Source organism: Mus pahari, chromosome 21 (assembly GCF_900095145.1).
Source record: "Mus pahari chromosome 21, PAHARI_EIJ_v1.1, whole genome shotgun sequence".
NCBI lineage: Eukaryota > Metazoa > Chordata > Mammalia > Rodentia > Muridae > Mus > Mus pahari.
The window spans coordinates 21,777,401-21,799,962 of record NC_034610.1 but is presented as its reverse complement, the minus strand read 5'-3'; the positions used below and the strand labels follow the sequence as shown (position 1 = coordinate 21,799,962).

Here is a 22,562-nt window from a genome sequence, read left to right as displayed (position 1 = left end):
AATAAACAGGTAAACCTCTAGATGCTTTTATTTTATTTTATTTTTTTGAGACAGGGTTTCTCTGTGTAGCCCTGGCTGTCCTGGAGCTCACGCTGTAGACCAGGCTGGCCTCGAACTCAGAAATCCGCCTGCCTCTGCCTCCCGAGTGCTGGGATTAAAGGCGTGCGCCACCACGCCCGGCCTTGACTTAGATGTTTAACAAAGTGCTATTCACTAGGAAAGGCTTAAACAGCTTCCATGTTCAACAAAAATAGGCATCTAAAAAATAATGTAAGTTCAGATCCTTCCAACTCTAAAATCCTGATGCCTAAATCCCTAGTGACCTGTAACAAAATTAATTTAGTCTGATTTACAAACCATCTGTTGCAAGTCAAAATGGACTGAGAATTTGCTTCTGGAAAGAAAGCCAGAATTATGAGAGCCAAATTTTAGAGCGGGTTCTAGACAAGCTAAATCCTGCTTACAGCAGTTTATTAGTGCAATCTTGGAAAACTTAAGTTCTCTGTGCCTCCATTTCTTCATCTTACCTACGTCATGATCGTATTTCTCTGTGTAGAACACTTAGCAGAATAGCTAGAACACTGTAAGAATACAATGTATGGGGCTATGCTTACTCACTAGTAACCATAAGAACCCAAAACACATATGTCACAAGAGACCTATCTAACAGGAAACTTTATGATAATATAAAGTATTATGATACTATTATATAATTTCATATTATGATATACTATGAAAACCCAACTTTTCAAATTTTGGATATAAAGTTTGTTTGTTTGTTTCTGAAGACTCTATGTAGTACAGGCTGGCCTCAAATGCATGATGATTCTGCATATGCCTCCCAAGTGCTAGAGCCACCACACTAGCAACTTTGTTTTATGTATGTATATGTAGTTATAGATGCACTCTGAGGACTGAAACCAGAGCCTTGCACATGGCTAAACTTTAACTCTACTCTGAGCTAAATTTACACCCAGCCTCTGGTAATCTCACTTGTATAAATCTTGTTTATTTTTCTAGAATTGGCCCATTTTTTTTTTTTGTTTGCACATCTCAGGAGTAAAGTTTGCGGCGTTTCTTCACCTGTTCTCTAGCTTACTTACGAAATCACACTTCCCACAGCACAGGATGAACTGCTAATGTGGCAGAGTGTACATCTGGCTTACCAGAGCACACTTCTCCCCACCCTCCTTTTTATAGGTAAAACAAAAAGCTTACCCCAGCAGCTAGGCACAGCCATTTATGCAGCACTGGGGATGGTGAACCCAGCTCTAGGTGAAACCTACCCTTTCCTTATTTGCTGTCACCGTTTGTATTCTGAGCCGGAGCCGGTTGGGTTCTTTTTGCCAAACTCTGGAGCCATTTCTACATTCCCTGTTCTTGCTTGTGTTCGATTTCTTGCACTACTGTCTCCTACTTAGACCTGCTTCCAGTGCCTCATTTTCCGGTCTGTTTCCGGATAGGGAAGCTCTAAAATGCTTTTCCTAGGAGGGCTTTCCCCATCCACGTCCTAGTACTGGCACTGCCTGCCTTCTGACCCAGGATTTAGCACAATATTTGAATTCTTCATTCAAAAAATTACAACCATGTCCCAGGTTAAGTTAGTTAGCTTCGGACAGGGACTGTCGGGCCAGGTGGCTTTGGGTGCCCTCAGGGTCCCTAATTTAGGGAAGTGGGCGTGGGATGCGAGAGGGGGGGAGGGGGGGCGGGACTACTGCCGAATCTGCGGGTGGGCGGGCTAGCCCAGCACGACTGCAGTCCAAGGAAAGGGAGCGGCGTTGTTAGGGTACCTCAGGGGTGGGCAAACCAACAGTTCGCAAAAGAAAAGCCCTGAAGGTCAGTGATCTCGGGGAACCGACCGAATGGTGCCTGAGGAGCTATCCTGGAACGGGACCAGGCGCGAATATTCTGGAAAATGTCAAGGCGGCCATCGAGAGCCGGACAGGAGCCTAAGAATATGTACCTGGATAAGCGCCTTCACCTCCAGGTCGAATTTGACAATCTCTTGGTTACAGATCCGGACGTGGACATCCTGGGGAGTCGCCATGTTGGAAATGCGGCTACGGCGAGCGGCAGCAGCCAAGCTTGAGCGCGTTCACGTGGCTCCTGCCCGCCTTTCTGTACTTTTCCAAATGTGATGCTGCGGGAGACCCCGTGTGGCTCAAACCAGGTCGCCAGTCCAGACTTGAAACTTTTCTTGTCACGTAGAACACGCACAACTTCTCTGGTCTGCTCCTACTAAACGGAAAAGTGAAATGTGATTATGAAGAACCATTAGAGTTGGGGTGAGGGGAGGGGGAAATACAACTCAGGTGATGATGGGCTAGCATGCCACATGGCCTTCAGCTTTGTTCCCAGTACTAGGGATACAACAACAACCCGCTAGTCTAGTGACCTTTTGAATAGAAAAAAAAAAAAAAAGGATCAATTAGGATGTCACCAAAGTTACATTTTTTTTTTCTTTAAAATTTAAAACAAAATTTCTACAGTAGGTATGCATTATGGAGTAAGACACAAATCTTGTGAAGGTGCAGAATTAAATACAGGTCACTGGGGCACCTCCATTAGTACAACCATGATCCTGCTGCATTGCCGTCCTTACACATTTCTATGGCTCTGGTCCTGCCCTTTGTGTAGAATTGGATTCCAAGTATCTCATAGTAGTTTTGACTGTGTGGTGTAGTTTTGATAGAAACAATATCAATGCAAACCTCAAAGAAGGGTAGTGTTTTATAAAATTACTATTTCTTAAGCCCTCAACACCACCAGCCACTTTCCCCCCACCCTCCAGGATTCTCCAGGCTCTGTAGTCTTGGATATGGGATTCCCTCTTTTTAAAATGTTTTTCTCAAACTGCACACACAGCCCCCACCCCCAGTCTCCATGCCTGCCTGTCCCAAAGCACCCTGTACCACCCACTTCCTAAAAGGTGTTCAGTAGCTGGCTGCAAGTATCAAAGGCCTGGATTCCAGGCTTGTAGTCAGCCACCTTGCTCTAGTTTCCTCATTAGCATCACTCCTAAGGTCACCTAGAGGATGGAATGAGGTAAGACATGAATCGTTCCTAGCACTGTTGATAATGTAGCATTGAACTCAATGCTCGCTAGTTGCTATACACACATGTACTGTTAAGAAACACTCTGGGTGCTGGGCGTGGTGGCGCATACCTTTAATCCCAGCACTTGGGAGGCAGAGGCAGGTGGATTTCTGAGTTCAAGGCCAGCCTGGTCTACAAAGTGAGTTCCAGGACAGCCAGGACAACACAGAGAAACCCTGTCTCGAAAGAAAAGAAAAGAAAAGAAAAGAAACACTCTGGGAGTTACTTCCCTATGTGCAGCCATTTTCTATTAAATGCTTCTGCCCAGCAGCTGAACTTGTTTGTTAGGCTATAGGAGTGAAAGGAGGAGAGGGAGGAGGATGATGACAGAACACATGGGACAGGTGAAAGGCCTTAAGTATTTTATCTTTGCTTTTCTGAGGCAGGGTCTCACATAGCCCAAGCTGGTTTCCAACTACCTATGCAGCCAAGGATGAACTAGAGCTGCTGGAATTACAGGTACTGATTAACACAGCAGCTACTAGACATGTATTTTAGCTCCACACAAGCTTTCCTATATCCTTTTTATCTGGGTGTGGTGGCATATGACTTTATCCCAGCACTCAAGGAGTAGTGGCAGGGAGATTCCCATGAGTTCCAAGCCAGGCTAGCATATATAGTGAGTTCCAAACCAGCCAGGACTGGTGTGAAGCCCTGTCTCCTCATCCTGGTTATATCAGTTTACATTGTATCAGCAAAACTGTGCAAATGCCGACTTCCTATAGCCCTACCAGCTTGCTGTGCCGACACTGGTATTATCGTTTAGTCTCTTTCTCAAAAAAAACGCCTTTCTTTTGCATCTCTCATAATGAATGAGACTAAGAAATGTTTCAAAGATATCACATTTACTTTGCTCATTTTCCTACTAAGTCATCAAGCTACTCTGAATTAGTTCACAGGAGCCCTTTCTGTATTAGTATTCACATGAGCTGCAGAATTCGTAGACTTTTGACTTTGCTGATGGAGCTTTTTACCTTAAAGAGGATTTAAATTTTCATAATTTTGCATAGCATTGGAAGATCTTTATGACTCTGGACTTGGGTCTATGTTAAAAAGTCCTTCCTCTTCTACAAGGATTTAGGATTGTCCACATCTCCTTCTACTGCTTATGCTTTTTAAAAACACTTGTATCCTTAGCCATTTTGAAATATATATATGGTTCACAGTGTGAGATACAGAACCAGTTTCACATTTTCTAGGTTACTCAGTGGCTCCAACATTAAGCAAAGGCCCCATTTGTTTCCCTTTGGTTCTGGGTGCCACATTGACCATGCTGTTTTTCCATATATCTCAGGCTACTTTCAAACTCTAATCTACTTGCCCGTCTACTCATGCTCTAAATGTTTCTATACAGAGGATTAAATACTTGATTTATCCTCTTCCAACTACAACATATTTCACACCAATTTTTCTCTCACTAACACATTCTTGGTTTGTTTTGTTAAGATGGGAGTCACATTCTCAATGTGACTCAGTACCAGAGTACCAGTAACTCCTAAGTTGTTGACAGGTTCTGCTCTGGAATCCAGTGTGTGTTTTCATTCAAGTTTCTTCTGTATTCTCCATAGTACACTTTTCTTTCAATTTAGTACATTTTCTGTTCTTTAATCCAAGCACTATTTTAAAATGAAAAACTTTTAAAAGAACTAGGTTGCCATTCAAATCACTGCAATGTTCTGGGTAAAGCTCCCCACTTAAGGCACTGGAGAAAACCCAGTCAACCCTGGACAGATTGTTTTCATGTGTCTGCATCCTAGCCTATCATCCTTATCGGGGAAATTTCTATGCAATCAGTTGTGTCTGCAACAGTCAAAGCAAGGAGCTCCCCCCATCTCTTCTTTCTAAGCCTTTTGTTCCAATAAGACATCCCTAAGCTTGAGGCTGTCTTCAAGGAGCAATCACATGGCCTCTGCACCCAGTCCTGAATCCCTTCTAATTTTGCTCCTTTTGTTCAGTATCTGTCTTCGAGTACTCTACACTGACTAGCTTTAGATCTTTGACTTTCACATTTTAAACAGATTGTTTTCCTCTGCATGGGCATTCTTCCAAATACTGGCCTGGCAAACCTGAGGTAAGTATGAATTGTCCTCAGAACACCTCAGGCAGACTGGAGTATGAACTGAACTTCTGTATTATCCTTGGCTGGATATAGGGCTTGTCCTATCATTTGAGTGCTGTCAGACTCTTCTGTAGAAGGGACAAGGCCACCACCCTCACTGGGCCTGATAGTAGCTGAGGCTCTTATTAAGACAACTAGCAAGGTTTAAGGGGTGCCACCTCCATACGTAAGGATGTCTACTATCTTCTAATTCTAAAATTTTCAGCTGAATTAGGACAGAACTTCTCAGTATTTTTCTTTCAAATTCTTCATTGCACTGTTGCTTAAGAATTCATCAGTTAAAACATGTATGGTGGTGCACGCCTTTAATCCCAGCACTTGGGAGGCAGAGGCAGGCAGATCTCTGTGAGTCTGAGGCCAGCCTGGTCAACAAAGTAAATTGAAGGATGGACAGCCAGAACTGTTACACAAGAGAACCAGATGCCCCCGCCCCCTCAAAAAAGAACAAAGGAATTCAGGAACTTACTAGTTGATGTATCTCATTGATATCATGGAAGACCTAGTTTACCTAGCTCCTAAGAGTACTCAACACTGGGCTTGTGAGATGGCTCAACAGGTAAGAGCACCCAACTGCTCTTCTGAAGGTCCTAAGTTCAAATCCCAGCAACCACATGGTGGCTCACAACCATCCGTAATGAGATCTGGCGCCCTCTTCTGGAGTGTCTGAAGACAGCTACAGTGTGTACTTACATATAATAAATAAATAAATCTTAAAAAAAAAAAAAAAAAAAAAGCAACACTTTGAGAAGAGCCCTTGTAATGAGTGGTCTTCAAACTTAAGTTCTGAAGGAGAATCCACCCACAGGAAAGTACATTTACTTTGCTTTTTTATGGCCTCAGTATCACTCAAACTGGGGGTAGGGATTGTCAACTGTTGGGGTCTCCCAGCTCTCTCACCCCTGGACCACCTGCAGTTATCTGCCAAGCCTACCTTACTGTTTTGCTAATCACTGTCCTTCAAAACCCAGCCCCCTGCAGGCGCTAAGATCCACTGGCAGTAACCTTCAGATCCACCAGAGCCGCTCTGCTGTGCCTTGTCTCCACGCCTGCTGAGAAAACCAGTTTGTCCCAGAAGACAACATCCTTTGGACCCGCCTACACCTAAGGACATTCATCTGTGCCCTGATCCTTGAACCCACCCACGGACATTCACCTGTGCCTTCAAAGACTGGGGGTTGGGGACTGGGGTTTTTTCCCACACTATATAAACTGAGTTCCTACATTAAACTTCGAGCCTCTATCAGAATATATTTGTCCTGGCTTCCAAATTTCTCTCGCACATTCCATTTCAGGCCAGCCCGCCTCTCAGGATGAACCCAGACCGGATTAAAGTGAGTTTTGCTGCAGGCAGAAACTCACAGTCAACAAGTTCAAGTCTTAGGTGTCTGTGTATAGGCCAGAGGTCAGCTTCAGGTGTCATCCCTCAGGTGCTGTCCTGTTTTGGGGACAGGTCTTGGCTTCCACGTTTCCAAGAAGGCTCTACTGGCCTGTGGGCCCCAGGGATCTGCCAAGTGTCCACATCAGACCTTGCTGTTCACTTGAGTGTGGGGGATGGAACTCAGATCCTCATGCTCACCTGACACTCTAGAAACCTTGCTATCTCCCAGTCCTCAGTGTCTTCTTTAACATCCCCACAGGATGTTATCATTTCAACTTTGCTTGTGTTTTCTGGCCACACGACAACCTCTTTGGTGGACTGATTTTGTGGAGATCTCTTCCATCCTTCTGTAACACAGCATCTACACATCCATCCTGGCATGATGAACATTTACTCCTATGCCACTTTCACCCAGGCAGGTTCCACTGGGTTAGGCTCACAGCTCCCCTGGCCTAAAGATGGTTTTGATACTTGTTTTTCTTGAAGAAATCTCTTGTCCAAGTTATCAAAGGACAAATTAAGTATAAACTATTGTTTACAGAAAAGCAAATGTTTCTATCAAATAATTTCTGTATAGCTAATCTCACTTAAATAAATTAAAAGCCATCTTAGGATGTCAATAAACCTTAGCTCTCTCTGTACATGCCCCAGAGAGGCAGCAGAGTCGGCTCCCTCTGCTGTGTGAGGCTGGAATAGTCTTTGAACAGGCTGTCTTGAGGAATGGATGGCTGCTGTGTTGCATGCAGGCAACAGAAAGGAGAAAAGACAAAACATGAGGCAAACAATTCAAAACCTTTTCATATTTTTTATTTTAAATTACAAAGGGTGCTGCATACACTGATGATTCTGTGTCTAACTACAAGTGCTGACAGGTTAGAGGGTGACAGAAAACAAAGTAACCTGTGCATGGCCTTCTCCTAAAAGGAAAACTGCACGGCTATTAACCAATGTTGAATAATTTTTAAACAGCTCATGCGTGAACAAGATAACAATTCTTTCTAGACAAAAGACAAGACTGAATCCAATAGTCACAGCTCCAGCTGGGGGCAGGGAATAAACAAAACTATGGAGTATTTATGATCATATCACAGACAGGATCCTAAGGGAAACTATTCGAAGAGGCTGCCAAACCATAGGAGCAAATGCTTTGTATTCTTGCCCTTCCATGTTGGCAGCTCCGGAGTCATTGTTAACCACAAATGCTACGCCACAGGACAGACTCTAGGGCAAGAAGACAATAGCAGGCAGTGGGAGTACAGTGTCGCAAAACATGTGGAAAAGCAAATACAGTACACATACAGTTTTGTTATTTAGTTCTGAAAACAAACAAACAAAAAACCCCAAAGGACAAAGGGCAAGACACAGAATCAGTCCCACTTCTGGCACCCGGAACTGAGTAACTACACTAGGTGTTTACACTGTTACTAAAGAGGCAATCCCAGTTCACACTTGGCACACTGAGACACAAATCTGGGTGCTCTTTACTAGCCATGGAGTCTTCAACTCCAAAATACTATTTGGAAGTAGCTGTAAGATTTTATCACCTTATTGCCACCTCCAAAAGTCTCTTCAAAACACAACGGCAGAGTTTGGCGTAGAGCAGTTCCTAGGCGTGATTTCTATTTCAGTCGGTTTACTAAGCATGGGGACTATGCTTCAACACATAGCCCACTTGCTGGGGAGTGTGGGATTCTCAGTAGTACATTTTCATCACATCCCTCCAACATCCTTATTCCTTAAAACGAAACCACCATCCCTACTTCTGACGTTGTTTCATCCCACTGTGTTTGAAATATTAAAAAAAAAAAGACAGGGAGTCATTTTCTCATAATGCCCTTATTTAAGATGACAAAAATCACGGTAGAATTCACAATGTTACAGCACTGTGTGGGACTCATTTGTCACGATCCAGGGAGGAACAAGACTGCAGCTCTGTGCAAAGTTGTGCAAGTGGTCGCAGTTCCATGGGAAATGGTATTCCACAAAAGACTCCACTAGAAACATAGCTGAGACCTTTTCCATTAACACTGAAATCAATGCATTCTCAAAATTCAAGTTTCAAGATTTAGAGAGATGCTAACATTCTGTCACATAATTAACCAGAAAGTAGTTGAACAGAAGTTTAGGAAGACTATATAAAGAAAGGGAACATGAGTTTTGTTAATTCTTGCTGAAGGCAACTTGAATTCATTTCTTAGGAAGTTAACTAAATCTTAGCAGCTAAAATATTGTTTAAATATATGGAATAAAGAAAAGCACATCCATTCTTGACATTTTGGTGAATAAACTAACAGCTTTATTAATGAAGGCAAACATCAGATAATTGTATGAATATTATATATAAAAGAGAACTTCATACCAATAGCATTGTATTTCAAAAGTACTGTACTTCAGTTGCTTTTAAAGAGACTTGTCATCTGTTGTAAAAAAACAAACAAAATGGATACTCTTCTCCTAAAAACTTCTGGAAAACAAAATCATCACTTTCAAGCAGATGACGTGAACACACCTGTCTGTAAATGCAGACTCTTGCTAATGTGTGAATGAAGCCAAGCATCAGAGAGACGCAGGACAACCTCACAAAAGTCAGAGAGAAGGGATGTAACAAGAATACTCGAAGATCATTCAAAACTGTTCTCTCATACAAGTATAAAACAACTACAAAGAGAGGGAACTATGAAACCATGCCCATCTGAAATTCTTCATGATGCTTCTGGAATAGTTCTGATTCTCTTACAAAAAGAACAAAGTTAAGGTTTAGGAACTGGGAAGGAATGCAGATGTATCATTTAAGTGTACAAGTAAGGCACAAGATCAAGCCACACCCAAATCTCTCATGAAGGACATGGAAAGGATAACCCACACATGGTACAGCACAGCAAGCAACCACACTGATTGGAAAACTCACACGCAACTTTAATAGGAGCAGCCCGACAGCATGCTCTCATGTGGGCACAGACTAAAGAATCCAGTGTATCTGAAGCCAGGAAGCAGAAGGTTCATTGTTATTTTATTTTTTTACTGTAGTAGTAACTATCGTCAGTTTCTGGTTGCCTTTGGAACAGTGGGTTTATCTGAGGAGAATTCACAATGCCTTCACTTAAGGGAAGGTTCTGGACTTCATGAGCTCTCTGTATACCATGTATGAACACAGAAAACCTTTAGACAGCTCTTACTCTAATGATTTCCACCCAAAAATACATGCCACGATTTTTAAAAATACAACATATACAACTGCTGGGTTTTTACATACTCATGAGAACCGTCTGTGATACACTAGGTGTAGGATATTTTAACGACAACAGAGGAAGCAGTTCATTACTGGCATTAAAAGTACAACCATTTCTAGACGGTTTTAAATGCCACAGAGTCCCCTGGTTAAAATGTAAAGCTGCACAGCTTGCCTATGTCATCTTAAACAGCAAGAGGATTTAACTTGCACTCTACATTTTACTGCCAGGTTTTTATTTAGATCAAGTATCGCTGCAGCGTTCTGACCAGCCCAAGTTTAGCAGCAAATGGCAGGAATCATATAAAATGCAATTTTATAACAAAGTGCTTTTCTAAGATATACATACATATATAAATAGGTACAAAATAAAGTGTCAACATTAAAAAGCTCAACTATTTAAAGGCTTTCAACTATTTAACTTAAGGAGTACATATAAAACACTGAAATGCATGGTTATGGAATCTACTAAACAGATTCAAAGTTTTTTGAAATGCAAGACCAAAAAATCAAATTCTGGTTTGCAGACAAGAAAAGGATATCAAAAAAACCAGAATTCCTAAAACAGGGTAGCTAGAAAGGGGCAATTTTATAAACTTCACCAACTGAATCACTATCATGAAGCGATATTCACTTGCCTGCAAACCTGCCATATTCTGGAACACTTTCAAGACTTCATACACTTCCATTTGTGAACCTATGGTTTGCTTTTTCCCACCTAAAAAGTAAAACTTTAATCCTGCTAACCATGACATGTGAGCTTATTATCTGTTAGGATGGATGAACTAAGAGGTACATTTCCACCAAACACATAGGAACTTTGTCACAGTTTCAGCTAACATGTCAAGACAAGTCTTGGTTTCTTATGATTCATGATGTCAAAGGCAAGTAAGACACATTTTTGGATTGTAACTGTGTTTTCTAATTGAACCTTCATGTGCTATAGCTTACAAAAGGGGAGGAGAAAGAAAAAGGAAAGAAACTCCTGTGCAGACCAAGGACAACTATCTTAGTTCTATCAAAAGATGGTGGAGAAGCAGCAACTATGTCTGACATTTCAGGCTTTTCTTCTAGATATGTTTGTTTTTACTTTTGAAGCCACCAGTTTTCATAGTTCCAAACACAAGATTTGAGATAAAACAGTCAAGAAAGACAGGATGGAAGGGCCTGTGGGGAGGTTTATAATGCTGCCTTGACATAGGACTTTCTCATCAAGAGGTAAAGCTTGAACACAGTTACAAACTGACTAATAAAGCAGTTTACGTGAGCCAGAAGAGCACCTAAAAACTAAATGTGTTCATGTTCCTCAAGTCTAGAAACTACAGAAGATAAGTCACATGTAAGTTTGAAGAAAATACCTGTACAAAAATATAAAAATTTATAAATTTGTTTTAAGCTTGTGTTGATCTTTGAAAATATTACATGCACAATAATACATCAATTGGAAAAGTGGCAACTAAAGTATTAGATATTTTTAGCGCTTTTTTATCTCTTTACATATATATATATATATATATACACATAATATGGTAAAAATAATCTGTATTTTGGTTGTTTGGTGGAAGTATACTACAATAAGCTAAATAAACTTTAATTTCCAAAGTCAAAAACTATTTTATCAATAGCTTACTAATATGAAATATATTAAAATTTCCTACAATAACTGCAGAAGTAAAAGACACCTAAGTGGCCACCAACTTATCTACTATGGAAGCAAACTAGAGGACAGCAAAATAATATTTGTATGTATGGATGCTCCTTCTGTAGATAATTGGACCCAAACAGAAATAAAGTTCACAGTTGAGTAAGATCCCTAACCCTGACCTTTTAATTTTTTCTCTTTGTTTCATACATTCATACAGTATCATGTAAGCTGTGCAAAACTTTACTTAGACTGGCAGTCTGTCATACCAGTTGCATTTGTCTTTGGTAGAAAAAATAAAACAATCGCAATAATGTGCAAGTATTTTCTTCCGGTCAAGTACCGAAATAGAAGTTTTCTAGAGCCATCTTTTTTGTTTGTTTTTGTTTTTTGTTTTGTTTTTTATACAATACACAGACTCTGTGGCATATATCTACATTTCAACATAGTCCTATATACATTCAAAAAATCTGAAAAAGAGTTGGAACAAAAAGACATTTAAACCCCATAATTTTCTCATCTATATATCTTGGTTTTCCTCATTAGGATTTTCATCATACAAAATATTACCAGTTTTAGAGTTTCCTCAAAATACAAGGCACAAAGAATATGCTTTTTTCTTACTTGCACAGACAATTATATATATATATGTGTGTGTGTGTGTGTGTGTGTTATTTATATATATATCATATTGAGTTCTGAAAATAAACATCTAGACATGGTACACACATAAGTGCTGGGTGCACCATGTACATGTGAGATTAATGGCTGTAAAAGATTAGAACAAAAAGTAGTCATTCTAAAAACAATCTAAATGGACTTTGAAAAAAAATGCTTCCTCGGTATTTTTGTGTGGTTCAGAGCATAAACCCACCTTAACACTTAGCATTATACTAATATATTCACTCATCCAAAACATTCTGCTTCAACAAACGTTTACAATCTGTACCTCACATTTACTTAATGTGTGAGCTTCTTTCTCATGCCAGCAGCAGGGTCACTGGTTTATGCTCTGAAAATGCAATAATCAAGTATTTTGGATCATGCTTCACTTATGCTATTGTTTTTAAAACAATGTAACCTAATTATAAATGTTTACATAATGCTAACTGACATGCAAAACAGAATGAAAATTTACAATGGATAACATGACAAAAACAGACATTTCTGACCAGTGGTCCAATGAGGCTGATTACACTTTTGATGCTGGTATCCTTAGTCCGACAAGGCCTCCAGTGGGGTTGCCTTCAGCAGTCTTCCCTAATACTTGGTTAACAAATTCTGAGGTTTGCCCAGCAACTGGGAGACCTGAAGAGAATAAAAGGCATACTTTAAGACACAAATATGGAGAAGGCATAAAGAAAGGGAAAAAGTCTGAAAGCTGATACTGGCCCCAAAACAAGGGCTCCACTAACTTGCTACTGCAGCCCAGAAAACCATCCTATGGCAGACTTCATTCCCACGGAGACCCACACCAAGAGTCATGAGGCACTTTAACATGGTAGATGACAAATAACAATTCCCAAAGAAACCCAAGGTCCACTGGCAGGCTGTTTCCTAAGCCTGTCGGTTTGCTGCCTGTGTCTTTCACCTGTTTGGACTTCACTGTGCTCTGTAGTACATACATACACATACAACTGTAAGCACAAAAGATACACATGACAATTTTTAAAATTACTGTATACAATGTTAAGTTCCCTTTTATTTTAAATAAAAATGAGTAAGAAAAGATGGAATAAAAGAGGGAGAGAAATTACAAACAGCCTAAGTATGCTGATTTGCTTTTGGATGGCCAGGAAAATATTTAATGTTAGTACTTATATAGCACAAGTATAAGAATGTTGCAGGTATAAGAATTTTTTTTTAAGTATTAAGGAAAATGAAACTAGGCAGGATAGCACAAGTTATCTCAGCACTAGAGTGGTTAAGGCAGGAAGATCATGAGTTCAAGGCTAGCCTGGGCTACATAGTGAGACTTTGTCTGAGGGTGAAATGGGGAGATGGTAACACATAAGAAAAAGAATAGAGAGTAGAAATGAAAACATTCATCACTGACTAAAAGACATATAACAAATCATAAAAATATCAATGCTACTGTAACTATTCATTCAAGCTCAGAATGATCACTAACACAACAAACTCACACTACACTCCTGACTAATCAAACAGGAGAGATCTAGTCTTGCCAATAAGCCTAACTCTATCTTGGGCTCAATCCTGAGTTAGATGACAAGCATGTAAAAAGTTAGGTTGGGTGAGGTTATGTGCGTGTGTGTGTGTATTCCAGAGCTGCAGCATCGGAGATGGGAGGCTCCCTGGAGCTTGCTGGCCATTCAGCTTAGCCTAAAATCTTACTCAAAAAACATGGTGGATGACTTCTGAGGTTGACATCTGGCCTTCACACAGGCCCCCACAATATATGCATGTACACTGTGCATATGTGTGTACATGCACACACAGACACAAAAATCACTCTACTTTCCATAAGAAACAGGTAAATCCAAATGTTGGGGTACTCAGAAAATCAATTACTTAGAATTGCCTTTAAAAAAAAAAGGCTGAGAAATAATAGGGACAAAAGAGATGTAATTAAATCCAACAAATCACTCTCATATAGAACAGACACACAATCACGCACAGAAGGAGAGAGGGGGCAGGCAGGCAGGCATAACTGAGCTAGCAGCAGGGGGGTTTGTAAGCTTGGGCTCCACATGGAGATCACATCAGTATGCATAGGTCTAGATATAATTCTGGTACTGTGGCTAAGACAACATACTTGCTGCAGTAGTGGTGCACACATTTAATCCCAGCACCTGTGAGTTTGAGGCCAGCCTGATCTACATAGCAAGTTCCAGGACAGCCAGAGATACATAGAGTGACTCTGTTTTTAAAACAAAACCAAACCAAATTTTTTCTGTTTTAAGAGAAGCATGCTGACACAGGAATAAAGAATCATAATACAAGTTAGCTCCAAATATTCCCCTCAAACACACAAGTATACAGGAACAGAAATAAATAAGAGTAAATGGTGGAATGAGGACAATGAAATACAGACACACACTGTGCTATTTCTTCCTCTTCGTCCACTGTAGGATTCACATCTTAATGCATAATGAGGATCTAGTAGTACTAACTCCTACTCAAACATTAAGCATTTCAAAACAAAATAGGAGGTAAAACTCAAAACACATTTGTTAGAGCCTTTCTCAGTTCTATCAAAAACATGGATCTATAGGCAAAGAGAAAGACAGCATAAAAGAGAAAGGTGACTTGTTTAGGAATATCAGTCAACAAAACATACTTAATAAATAATACTACTGGTAATAAGTTAAAAGATTAGCAAAAGCAAAGAACTTCTTATCTTTGGGGGAATTTTATGTTAATTTTTTTGAGACAAGGTCTTGTATAGCATAGGTTGCCTTAGACTCTCAATGTAGCACAGGATGACCTTGAACGACCATCTTGCCTCTACCTCTGCCTCTATGATGCACGTGCTAGGAGGGCAACACCATGATAGGCTGGGACTCTGTGAAGTAACAGTTGTCTAGAGCTAACCAATGTTCCTGCAAGCACTCCTTACTTATGCTCTCTAGGCCAGATAAATGTACAGGCTCACCAAGGTGGACTGGCAAGAAACCATTGCTTTGCTCTGTTGTTAGTGTTCATCTAGCATCAACATGTTAGTTCATATCTCCCCAAGAAAAATGCACACAACAATCTGTAAGTAATTGATCCAAGAATAAAGAACAGCACAAAACACACACACACACACCAGCCAGGGCTATACAGAGAAACCCTGTCTCGATAAACCAAAAAACAAAACAAAACAAAAACAAACAAAACAAACACACACACACACACACACACACACACACACACACAAGCCCACGCCCACACCCCAACAGCTGCTCCAAATGTTCTAGCAAACGAGTAATACAAAGAAATCCCAATGCTTTTAACCTGACAGAGACTCTGGAATGATAGTAGTCAGGCATTCATTTCATTTCATTCATTCATTCATTCATTCATTCATTCATTCAAATATTTTAGGATGAGTGTTTGTTTGTATTGGCCAGGATAGTCGCAACATGAACTCAAGCAACTGCGATGTCTAGGAATGTGTCACCACATCTGTGGTAGCAGAGATTTATATTTATTTCTCCACATAAAACAAGTAGACAGGCAAGATGCCCACCTAAAATCCAAACCCTCCATGGGTACATAGCAAGATCCTGTCCCTAAAACAACAAAATAAAACAAACTCCACAAAAATTCTACCCCTGGAAAACTGAGCTCAGAAGTGCTTGTGTCTACAGTCTCAGTGCCCCAGAAGGCTAAGTAAGAGGATCACTTTGGCTCAGGAGTTAGGAGCCCCGCCTCCAGCCCTGGAGAACACCTCTATCAACTCTTTTGTTTCTCTCTTTGAAAAGAGGTCTCCTCTACCCAACCTGGGGATCCATCCCATCATCAGCCACCAAACCCAGATACTAATGCACATGCCAGCAAGATTCTGCTGAAGGGACCCTGATATAGCGGTCTCTTGTGAGGCTATGCCAGTGCCTGGCAAACACAGAAGCGGATGCTCACAGTCAGCTATTGGATGGAACACAGGGTCCCCAATGGAGGAGCTAGAGAAAGTACCCAAGGAGCTGAAGGGGGCTGCAACCCTATAGGTGCAACAACAATATGAACTAACCAGTACCCCCTGAGCTGCGTATGTAGCAGAAGATGGCCTAGTCAGCCATCATTGGGAAGAGAGGCCCCTTGGTCTTGCAAACTATATATGCCCCAGTACAGGGGAATGCCAGGGCCAAGAAGTGGGAGTCGGTGGGTAGGGGAGCAGGGGCGTGGGGAGGGTATAGGGAACTTTTGGAATAGCATTTGAAATGTAAATAAAGAAAATATCTAATAAAAAAAAAGAAAGAAAAGAAAAGAGGTCTCCCTATGAAGCTTTAGTTGGCTCAAAATTGGGCTTTTCCTGCCTTAGTCCCCCAAGTGCTAGAATTATGAAGCATCACACTTGGTGAAAAACCATTTCTAAAAATAGTCAGCCCATGGCACATGAACAAGTGAAAAGGAATCTCCATGAGATCTGGACTCTTCTGCATCCCTTATTTTCAAGGTGGGAGTAAGGTACCCAGATCTGCAAGACGTGTGTGATGTCAGCTTTAACAGTCTATATAAAGCAAACAAAAGGAACCAATGAACTTGAGAACAAAAAGTCTAAAGCAGTTAAACAGGGAATTCCCTAGAAATTAGAGTTCAACAAGGTCTGTGTGTGAAACCATAGGGATTTTGTTCAATCGAGGAGTAAGCTTAAGGTGAGGAACTTCAGAAAGATGCAAAGAAATTAAAAACAAAAAATTTCCCTGTCAGAACTCTGCCAGAAGAAGAGCTGGTAATATCCACAATCACTGGTAGTACAAGGACTGGAAACGAGACTGACAAGAAAGGCAGGAGCTGTATGAAAGAATGAGTTGGAATAAAGTAAGATGAAAACTGTAGAAAGTAAGCTGCTATAAACTGAGAAGAGACGACTCCATGAAACTAGAAAAGCTAATCTGAGCCAAACCAAATGGATAATGAAAAGGTGTCGTTTGTACACAATAAAATTTTGTAAATTCCACTTTTAAAAAAACTTCAGTCATGACAGCCTCAGGAAAATGAATAGATTTGCTAAGCATTATGTTAACAAAGGTGACTCAGAAGGACACCTTGTGGTCTCGTGTCAATCCTCGTTTATGTCTGAGTAGGAATGTTGAGGTGTGTGGGGACATGCTATGAAACTAAAGAAGGGTTCAGAGTGTGGGAGAGGATACCAGGACACAAACGACATGAAAATGGCAAAGTGACCATAAGCAGTGACTACAAGGGGATGGGGAAGACCAGGAGAGGGGGAGAATCAACAAGAATAGATTTGACTGGTGGGTGGGTTGGGGAGCAGGGCGGGGGGAGGGTATAGGGGACTTTTGGGATAGCATTTGAAATGTAAATGAAAAAAAAAAAAAACCTAATAAAAAATTTAAAGACTAAATTTGACTGAAAAGGTCCTAACAAAATCTAATGTATTATATTTGCTAAATTTTTTTAAATAAAAAAAATTTTCAAGAAAAAAAAAAAAAATGGAGCCACCAGAACATTGTCAGGACAGTAGCCACCAACGAGCATACGAGCTCCTGGAGATAGCTCAGCGGTTAAGAGCACAAATTTCTTTTGGAGGACCCACAAGCACCACAAGACAGTTCACAACCACTTCAGTTTCAGGAACCCCAACACCTTCTTCTGACCCCTGAAGGCGCGTGTACACACACACACACACACACACACACACACACACACACATATGCAAGCAAAACACTCATACACATAAAAATAAATCTTTTAAAAACGATTACCACATGAGAACAAATGACAGAGAAAAAGACTGGAACCTCACCCCCCCTACTCTCCCAAGGCTGCATGTGAGGGACAAGCATGTGACAGAGAACCTCACTGCATACAAATGTGGTACACAGTAAGCACTACATAAATGACCTATCCTCAGAAGTGCCTTTCTCCTTCAAAAGCTTTTCTTCTGACCAAATCTCTGTTCCGGGAACCTAAGAACCTAGCAACACCAGCAGGTGCCCTCAGAACTCCAATATCCAGTAAAATGCCATGAGAGAGTGGTTTTAAGAAAAAAGAGAATAAAATCTTATCTACAAACAATGGAAGGATGGGTAAAGACTGGATCATGAATGCCCTAATCCACTATTATTTCAAAATAAACTACATGATATTAAAGAAAATGTCCATAAATGAAAGAAGACAAGTAAGACGGCTCAGTGGATAAAGGCATTCTCCACCAAGCCTGACAACCTGAGTTCTGTCTATGGAATCAGACAGTGCCTAGCTGTCCTCTGACTTCCACACTCACGGTGTGGTTGTGACATGCGACACACTCATACATACAAATATTAACTATAAAAAAATAAAAAACAAACAAAGACATGAAGAAAGGGGGCTAAGACCAGGAAGATTGCGAAGTATGAATCAGCCTGAAATTATATAGAAAGACCCTCAAAAAACAGAAGGGAGCTTGAAAGGTAGTTCAGAGGGTAAAGGCTGCTGTCAACCCTGACAACCTGAGTTTGCTCCCCAGGACCCACATGGTAGGAAACAACCAGTCCTCCAAGATGTCCTCTGACATGGTAAACATAGAACACACAAAACAAAAGGTAAATTCCTTTAGTTAAAAAAAAAAAAAAAAGAAAGCAAGAAGAGGAGTGGTAGTATTCTTTTTGTCGTCGCTGTCTTCTTTCCTTTCTCTCTTTCCTTCCTTCCTTCCTTCCTTCCTTCCTTCCTTCCTTCCTTCCTTCCTCTCTCTCTATCTCTCTCTTTCTCTTCTTCCTCCTCTTCTTCCTCCTCTTCCTCCTCCTCTTCCTCCTCCTTCACCTTCTTTCTTCCTCCTCCTCCTCTTCCTCCTCCTCTTCCTCCTCCTCCTTTTCTTCCTCCTCCTCTTCTTCCTCCTCCTTCACCTCCTCTTCTTCCTCCTCCTCTTCTCCAGTGGTAGTGTTCTTTTTTTTTTTTTTAAAGATTTATTTATTTATTATATGTAAGTACACTGTAGCTGTCCTCAGACACTCCAGAAGAGGGAGTCAGATCTTGTTACGGATGGTTATGAGCCACCATGTGGTTGCTGGGATTTGAACTCTGGTCCTTCGGAAGAGCAGTCGGGTGCTCTTACCCACTGAGCCATCCCACCAGCCCCAGTGGTAGTGTTCTTGACAAGTATATTTGAGACCCTGACTTCCATGCCCAGGACACACACACACACAAATGCACTCATACCCTACAACACGACACAAGAATACTGAATAAGAAAAAGTGAAAATGAAAAAAAAAAAAAAAAGGAGATAAAAAGGTTAAAGAAGCAACAAAGAGCAGAGCTAAGCAAGGGTGATCGGACCTTCAGGTGATAAGGTGTACCCAGGAGAAGCAGAGCAAAGTCAAGTAACAGAGACCTCAGAGTGCTCACTGAGAAAAACAGCCGAGCATGCTTGAGGATAGTCTGTATCTAGGCAAAAGTAACAAACAACCCACCAAAAAATACCAATGCAGTATCAGTTATTTAATAGAAAATATTTTATGCCAGAAGAGGAGGAGAAACAATCTCAAGATAGGCAAGGAAAGAAAGTGTGTGCCAAGCATTTTCTAACAGGTCAAGTTATCTGTCTAGTATAAGAGAACATACACTAATGGATATACAAAAGCTTTTACATTATAAACCAAAAAGGTAAAAAGTAATTTTATCTTATAAAACTAAATTTTCCTTCCAACTACTAAACAAAACATGAAATGCTTTTAAAGGAAAAGAATAATGGAAGTACTTCAAAAGAACACATAAAATCATCCATCTGCTTAGGCCAAGCAGACTGCCTTACTTCCTATAGGCAATTTCACTAGGTGATTTTCTAGGACAATACTGGCGGTTTAAGACCTGCTATTCATCTGAGATTGTTTTTGATTGTGCTCAAGATAAACAACTGGCCTTTTAATGTGATATGTCTGGGATTTTCTGGGACAGCAATAAGCTGTGCAGCCCTCAGGAAGTGTGTGATCTAACAGGTGACTTGCTCGTACTGCAGCTGAGCTCTGACCCTGTAGCATCTCAAATTTATATACTAGATAGTCCTCCCACAAGCCACCAACCAACCTGCCCTCTCTGTGCCTGCCTCCCTGATCTTCTCCACAGTGTACAATCTGGTCAGGGATGAGAAGTCAGATATGCAAGTTTGTTAGAACCCTGTGAAAATGCTGAGGAAGATAAATCCCTACCAAGAGGTGGGGGCAGATAGAGCAGGCATGGAGAGGGAAGGAGTTCCTCTTTGACTCTGGCACTGTACATCATAAGCTGTTGTTCTCTAACAGTGTTCTCCTTACCAAGAGTGTCTTTAATGAGGATTTCAAGCTTCTGCCCCATGCTGGGTCCTCTCTCCTCTCTTGGATTCTGAACTCGGTTTACAATGTCTTGCTTGATGGAGTTGATTACAAACAATAAATTGTCTATAAGACAGAACAAAAACACTTAGAATGTCACTAACATGAAAGAATTTACTTTTAATTTTATAATAAAACCATATTCAGTTGAAAATGGAAGGGCTGCAAACACAGTCCAGGGGGTGAATACTCACCTTACTACATAGACAAAGCCTTGGGATGGATTTCTAACCATGAAAGAAAAAACATAAAAAAACAACAAAATAACCCAGAATCTGGGGAAATGCCAAAAATATGGATTATGTTAGATATGATGGTGAATCTCTTTAACCCAGTCCTCAGGAAACATAAGCAGGAGGGTCTTTGCAAGTTTGTGACCAGCCTGATCTATAGTAAGTTCTAGGCTAGCCAAAGCTATAGATTTGAGATATTCAACAATAACCAAAAAGAAAAAAGAAAAAAAAAAGAAAAAGAGAATTCCTGGGTTCTATTACAATTCAGAAAATCTAAGACAGTCCAGGAGTCTATATTTTAATAAATACACATGGATTTATTTCAATGTACAACTAACCTGAAAAACACAGATTTTAAATGATCTACACAGTTCAAGTGAAGGGAAATCCTCAAGTCAGTTGTCCACACTGTCTAGAAACACAATCACAACAAGAAAGACCTAACCATGGATTAGCTCATGAGAACACTAGTAGCATTTGTCTAAGGGACCAGAGATCCAGACAGTCACACTTATAGACAAGAATGAACTGATGCTGGGCAAGTGGCATCCTGGATAGATAACTGCAAAATAGGAGAGCCAAGCTGGGTCTGCTGCACCCCTTTAATCCCAGCACTCAGGAGGCAACGGCAGATAAATCTCCTGTAATTTCAAGGCCAGCCTGGTGTATATTATGAGTTCCAGGACTGCTGGGACTATGTTGTCTCAAACAACAACAACAACAACAACAGAGGAGAGGTAAACAGTATACAGAGCTCAGGCAAGAATATGCAAACCAAAGAGAAAACAAAGTTGAAGACTGAGGTTTACCATATTCAGTGTTGAGGCCCCACAACTTCACTTTATTAGCTTCATACTGGGCTTTCTTCTTTAGCCTACAAGCTCTGTGAAAGGAAGAGCTATTATTAGTTCATTTTCTCTTTTAAGAGACTTCAGAATGTATTTCCTTGAATAAGAAAAAAAAATTAAAAATAAGTATGCTTTATCACTATCAGACATTTTTCTCTTTGAAATTTTCTTCTTCCTGTGTCTATGTTAGAGAATGAGAGTATATATGAGTGTGTGGTATGTGTTAGAGAACAAGAGAGTGAAGAGAGTGAATGTGGGTAAATGAGTGTGTGTGTGGGGGGTGGTAGAGAGTAAGAGTGTATGTGAATGTGTCTATGTGTTCAGACGCATGTTACATGTACGGAGGTCAGAGGACAGATTTTAGAAAGTTCTCTCCTACTGTGGGATCTGGGAATTGAACCTGTTCATGAGGTTCTCTCTATTGGCAAGTACTTTTATCTGGTGAAGCCATCTCACTTACACCCATAGGGCATTTTCTTTTTAGATTGATTTTTATTTACTTGTGTGTCGTCGAGAGTATAATGCTGTATGTCTGTAGGTGCCTGCAAAGGCCAGAGAGGCTGTTGGATCCTCATGGAGCTGGAGTTATAGGCAGTTGTGAGCACCATGTGGGTGCTGGGAACAAAACTTGGGTATCACAAAAGAGTGAGTGTTCTTAACCTGAACCATTTCTCAAGCCCTCAAATGCTTGTAATAGTAACTAAGTCACTTGTTTATTTGTACCTATCAAAGAACCTAATTATAAACCACACATCACCATTTAGCCAAATCGACATTAGAAAGCAAAGTACACTTTCAAAAACTAAAGGTGGTATGTAGACACTTAAAGTGACAAGAAAGAAAGAAAGAAAGAAAGAAAGAAAGAAAGAAAGAAAGAAAGAAAGAAAGAAAGAAAGAAAGAAAGAGCGAGCAACAGACAAGGTCCAGCTATTGTAGAGGATGTAAAGCAGGTAGAACTGTCTGTCCTTCCTGGTGGGTTAAAACAGTTCTCAGAGCTATGCTGGAAGACAGTTTGGTTGATAGTTTTTTGTTTTTATG

General features: G+C 40.6%; 2 protein-coding genes across 5 annotated transcripts in view; both read right to left on the bottom strand.

Annotated features, from left to right (window-relative positions):
• Positions 1-2,149, bottom strand: part of Bnip1 (BCL2 interacting protein 1) — an 11,839-nt gene extending 9,690 nt beyond the window's left edge. The window contains exon 1 of the mRNA XM_021221831.2: positions 1,964-2,149. Coding sequence (XP_021077490.1) covers positions 1,964-2,047 — 84 coding nt within the window. The 5' untranslated portion in view covers positions 2,048-2,149. The remainder of the gene's footprint in view (positions 1-1,963) is intronic.
• Positions 2,150-2,160: 11 nt separating this feature from the next.
• Positions 2,161-22,562, bottom strand: part of Crebrf (CREB3 regulatory factor) — a 65,360-nt gene continuing 44,958 nt past the window's right edge. Inside the window, exons 7-10 of one of the 4 annotated variants that reach the window (XM_021221535.2) lie at positions 21,486-21,559; positions 20,387-20,509; positions 12,637-12,772; positions 2,161-2,238 (exon numbers count right to left, since the gene is read on the bottom strand). In XM_021221535.2, the coding sequence (XP_021077194.1) occupies positions 12,657-12,772; positions 20,387-20,509; positions 21,486-21,559 (313 nt within the window). In that variant the 3' untranslated portion in view covers positions 2,161-2,238; positions 12,637-12,656. Of the gene's footprint in view, positions 2,239-7,365; positions 12,773-20,386; positions 20,510-21,485; positions 21,560-22,562 lie in introns of those variants that run through there. The other 3 variants (XM_029532935.1, XM_029532936.1, XM_029532937.1) reach the window with 3 other exon arrangements.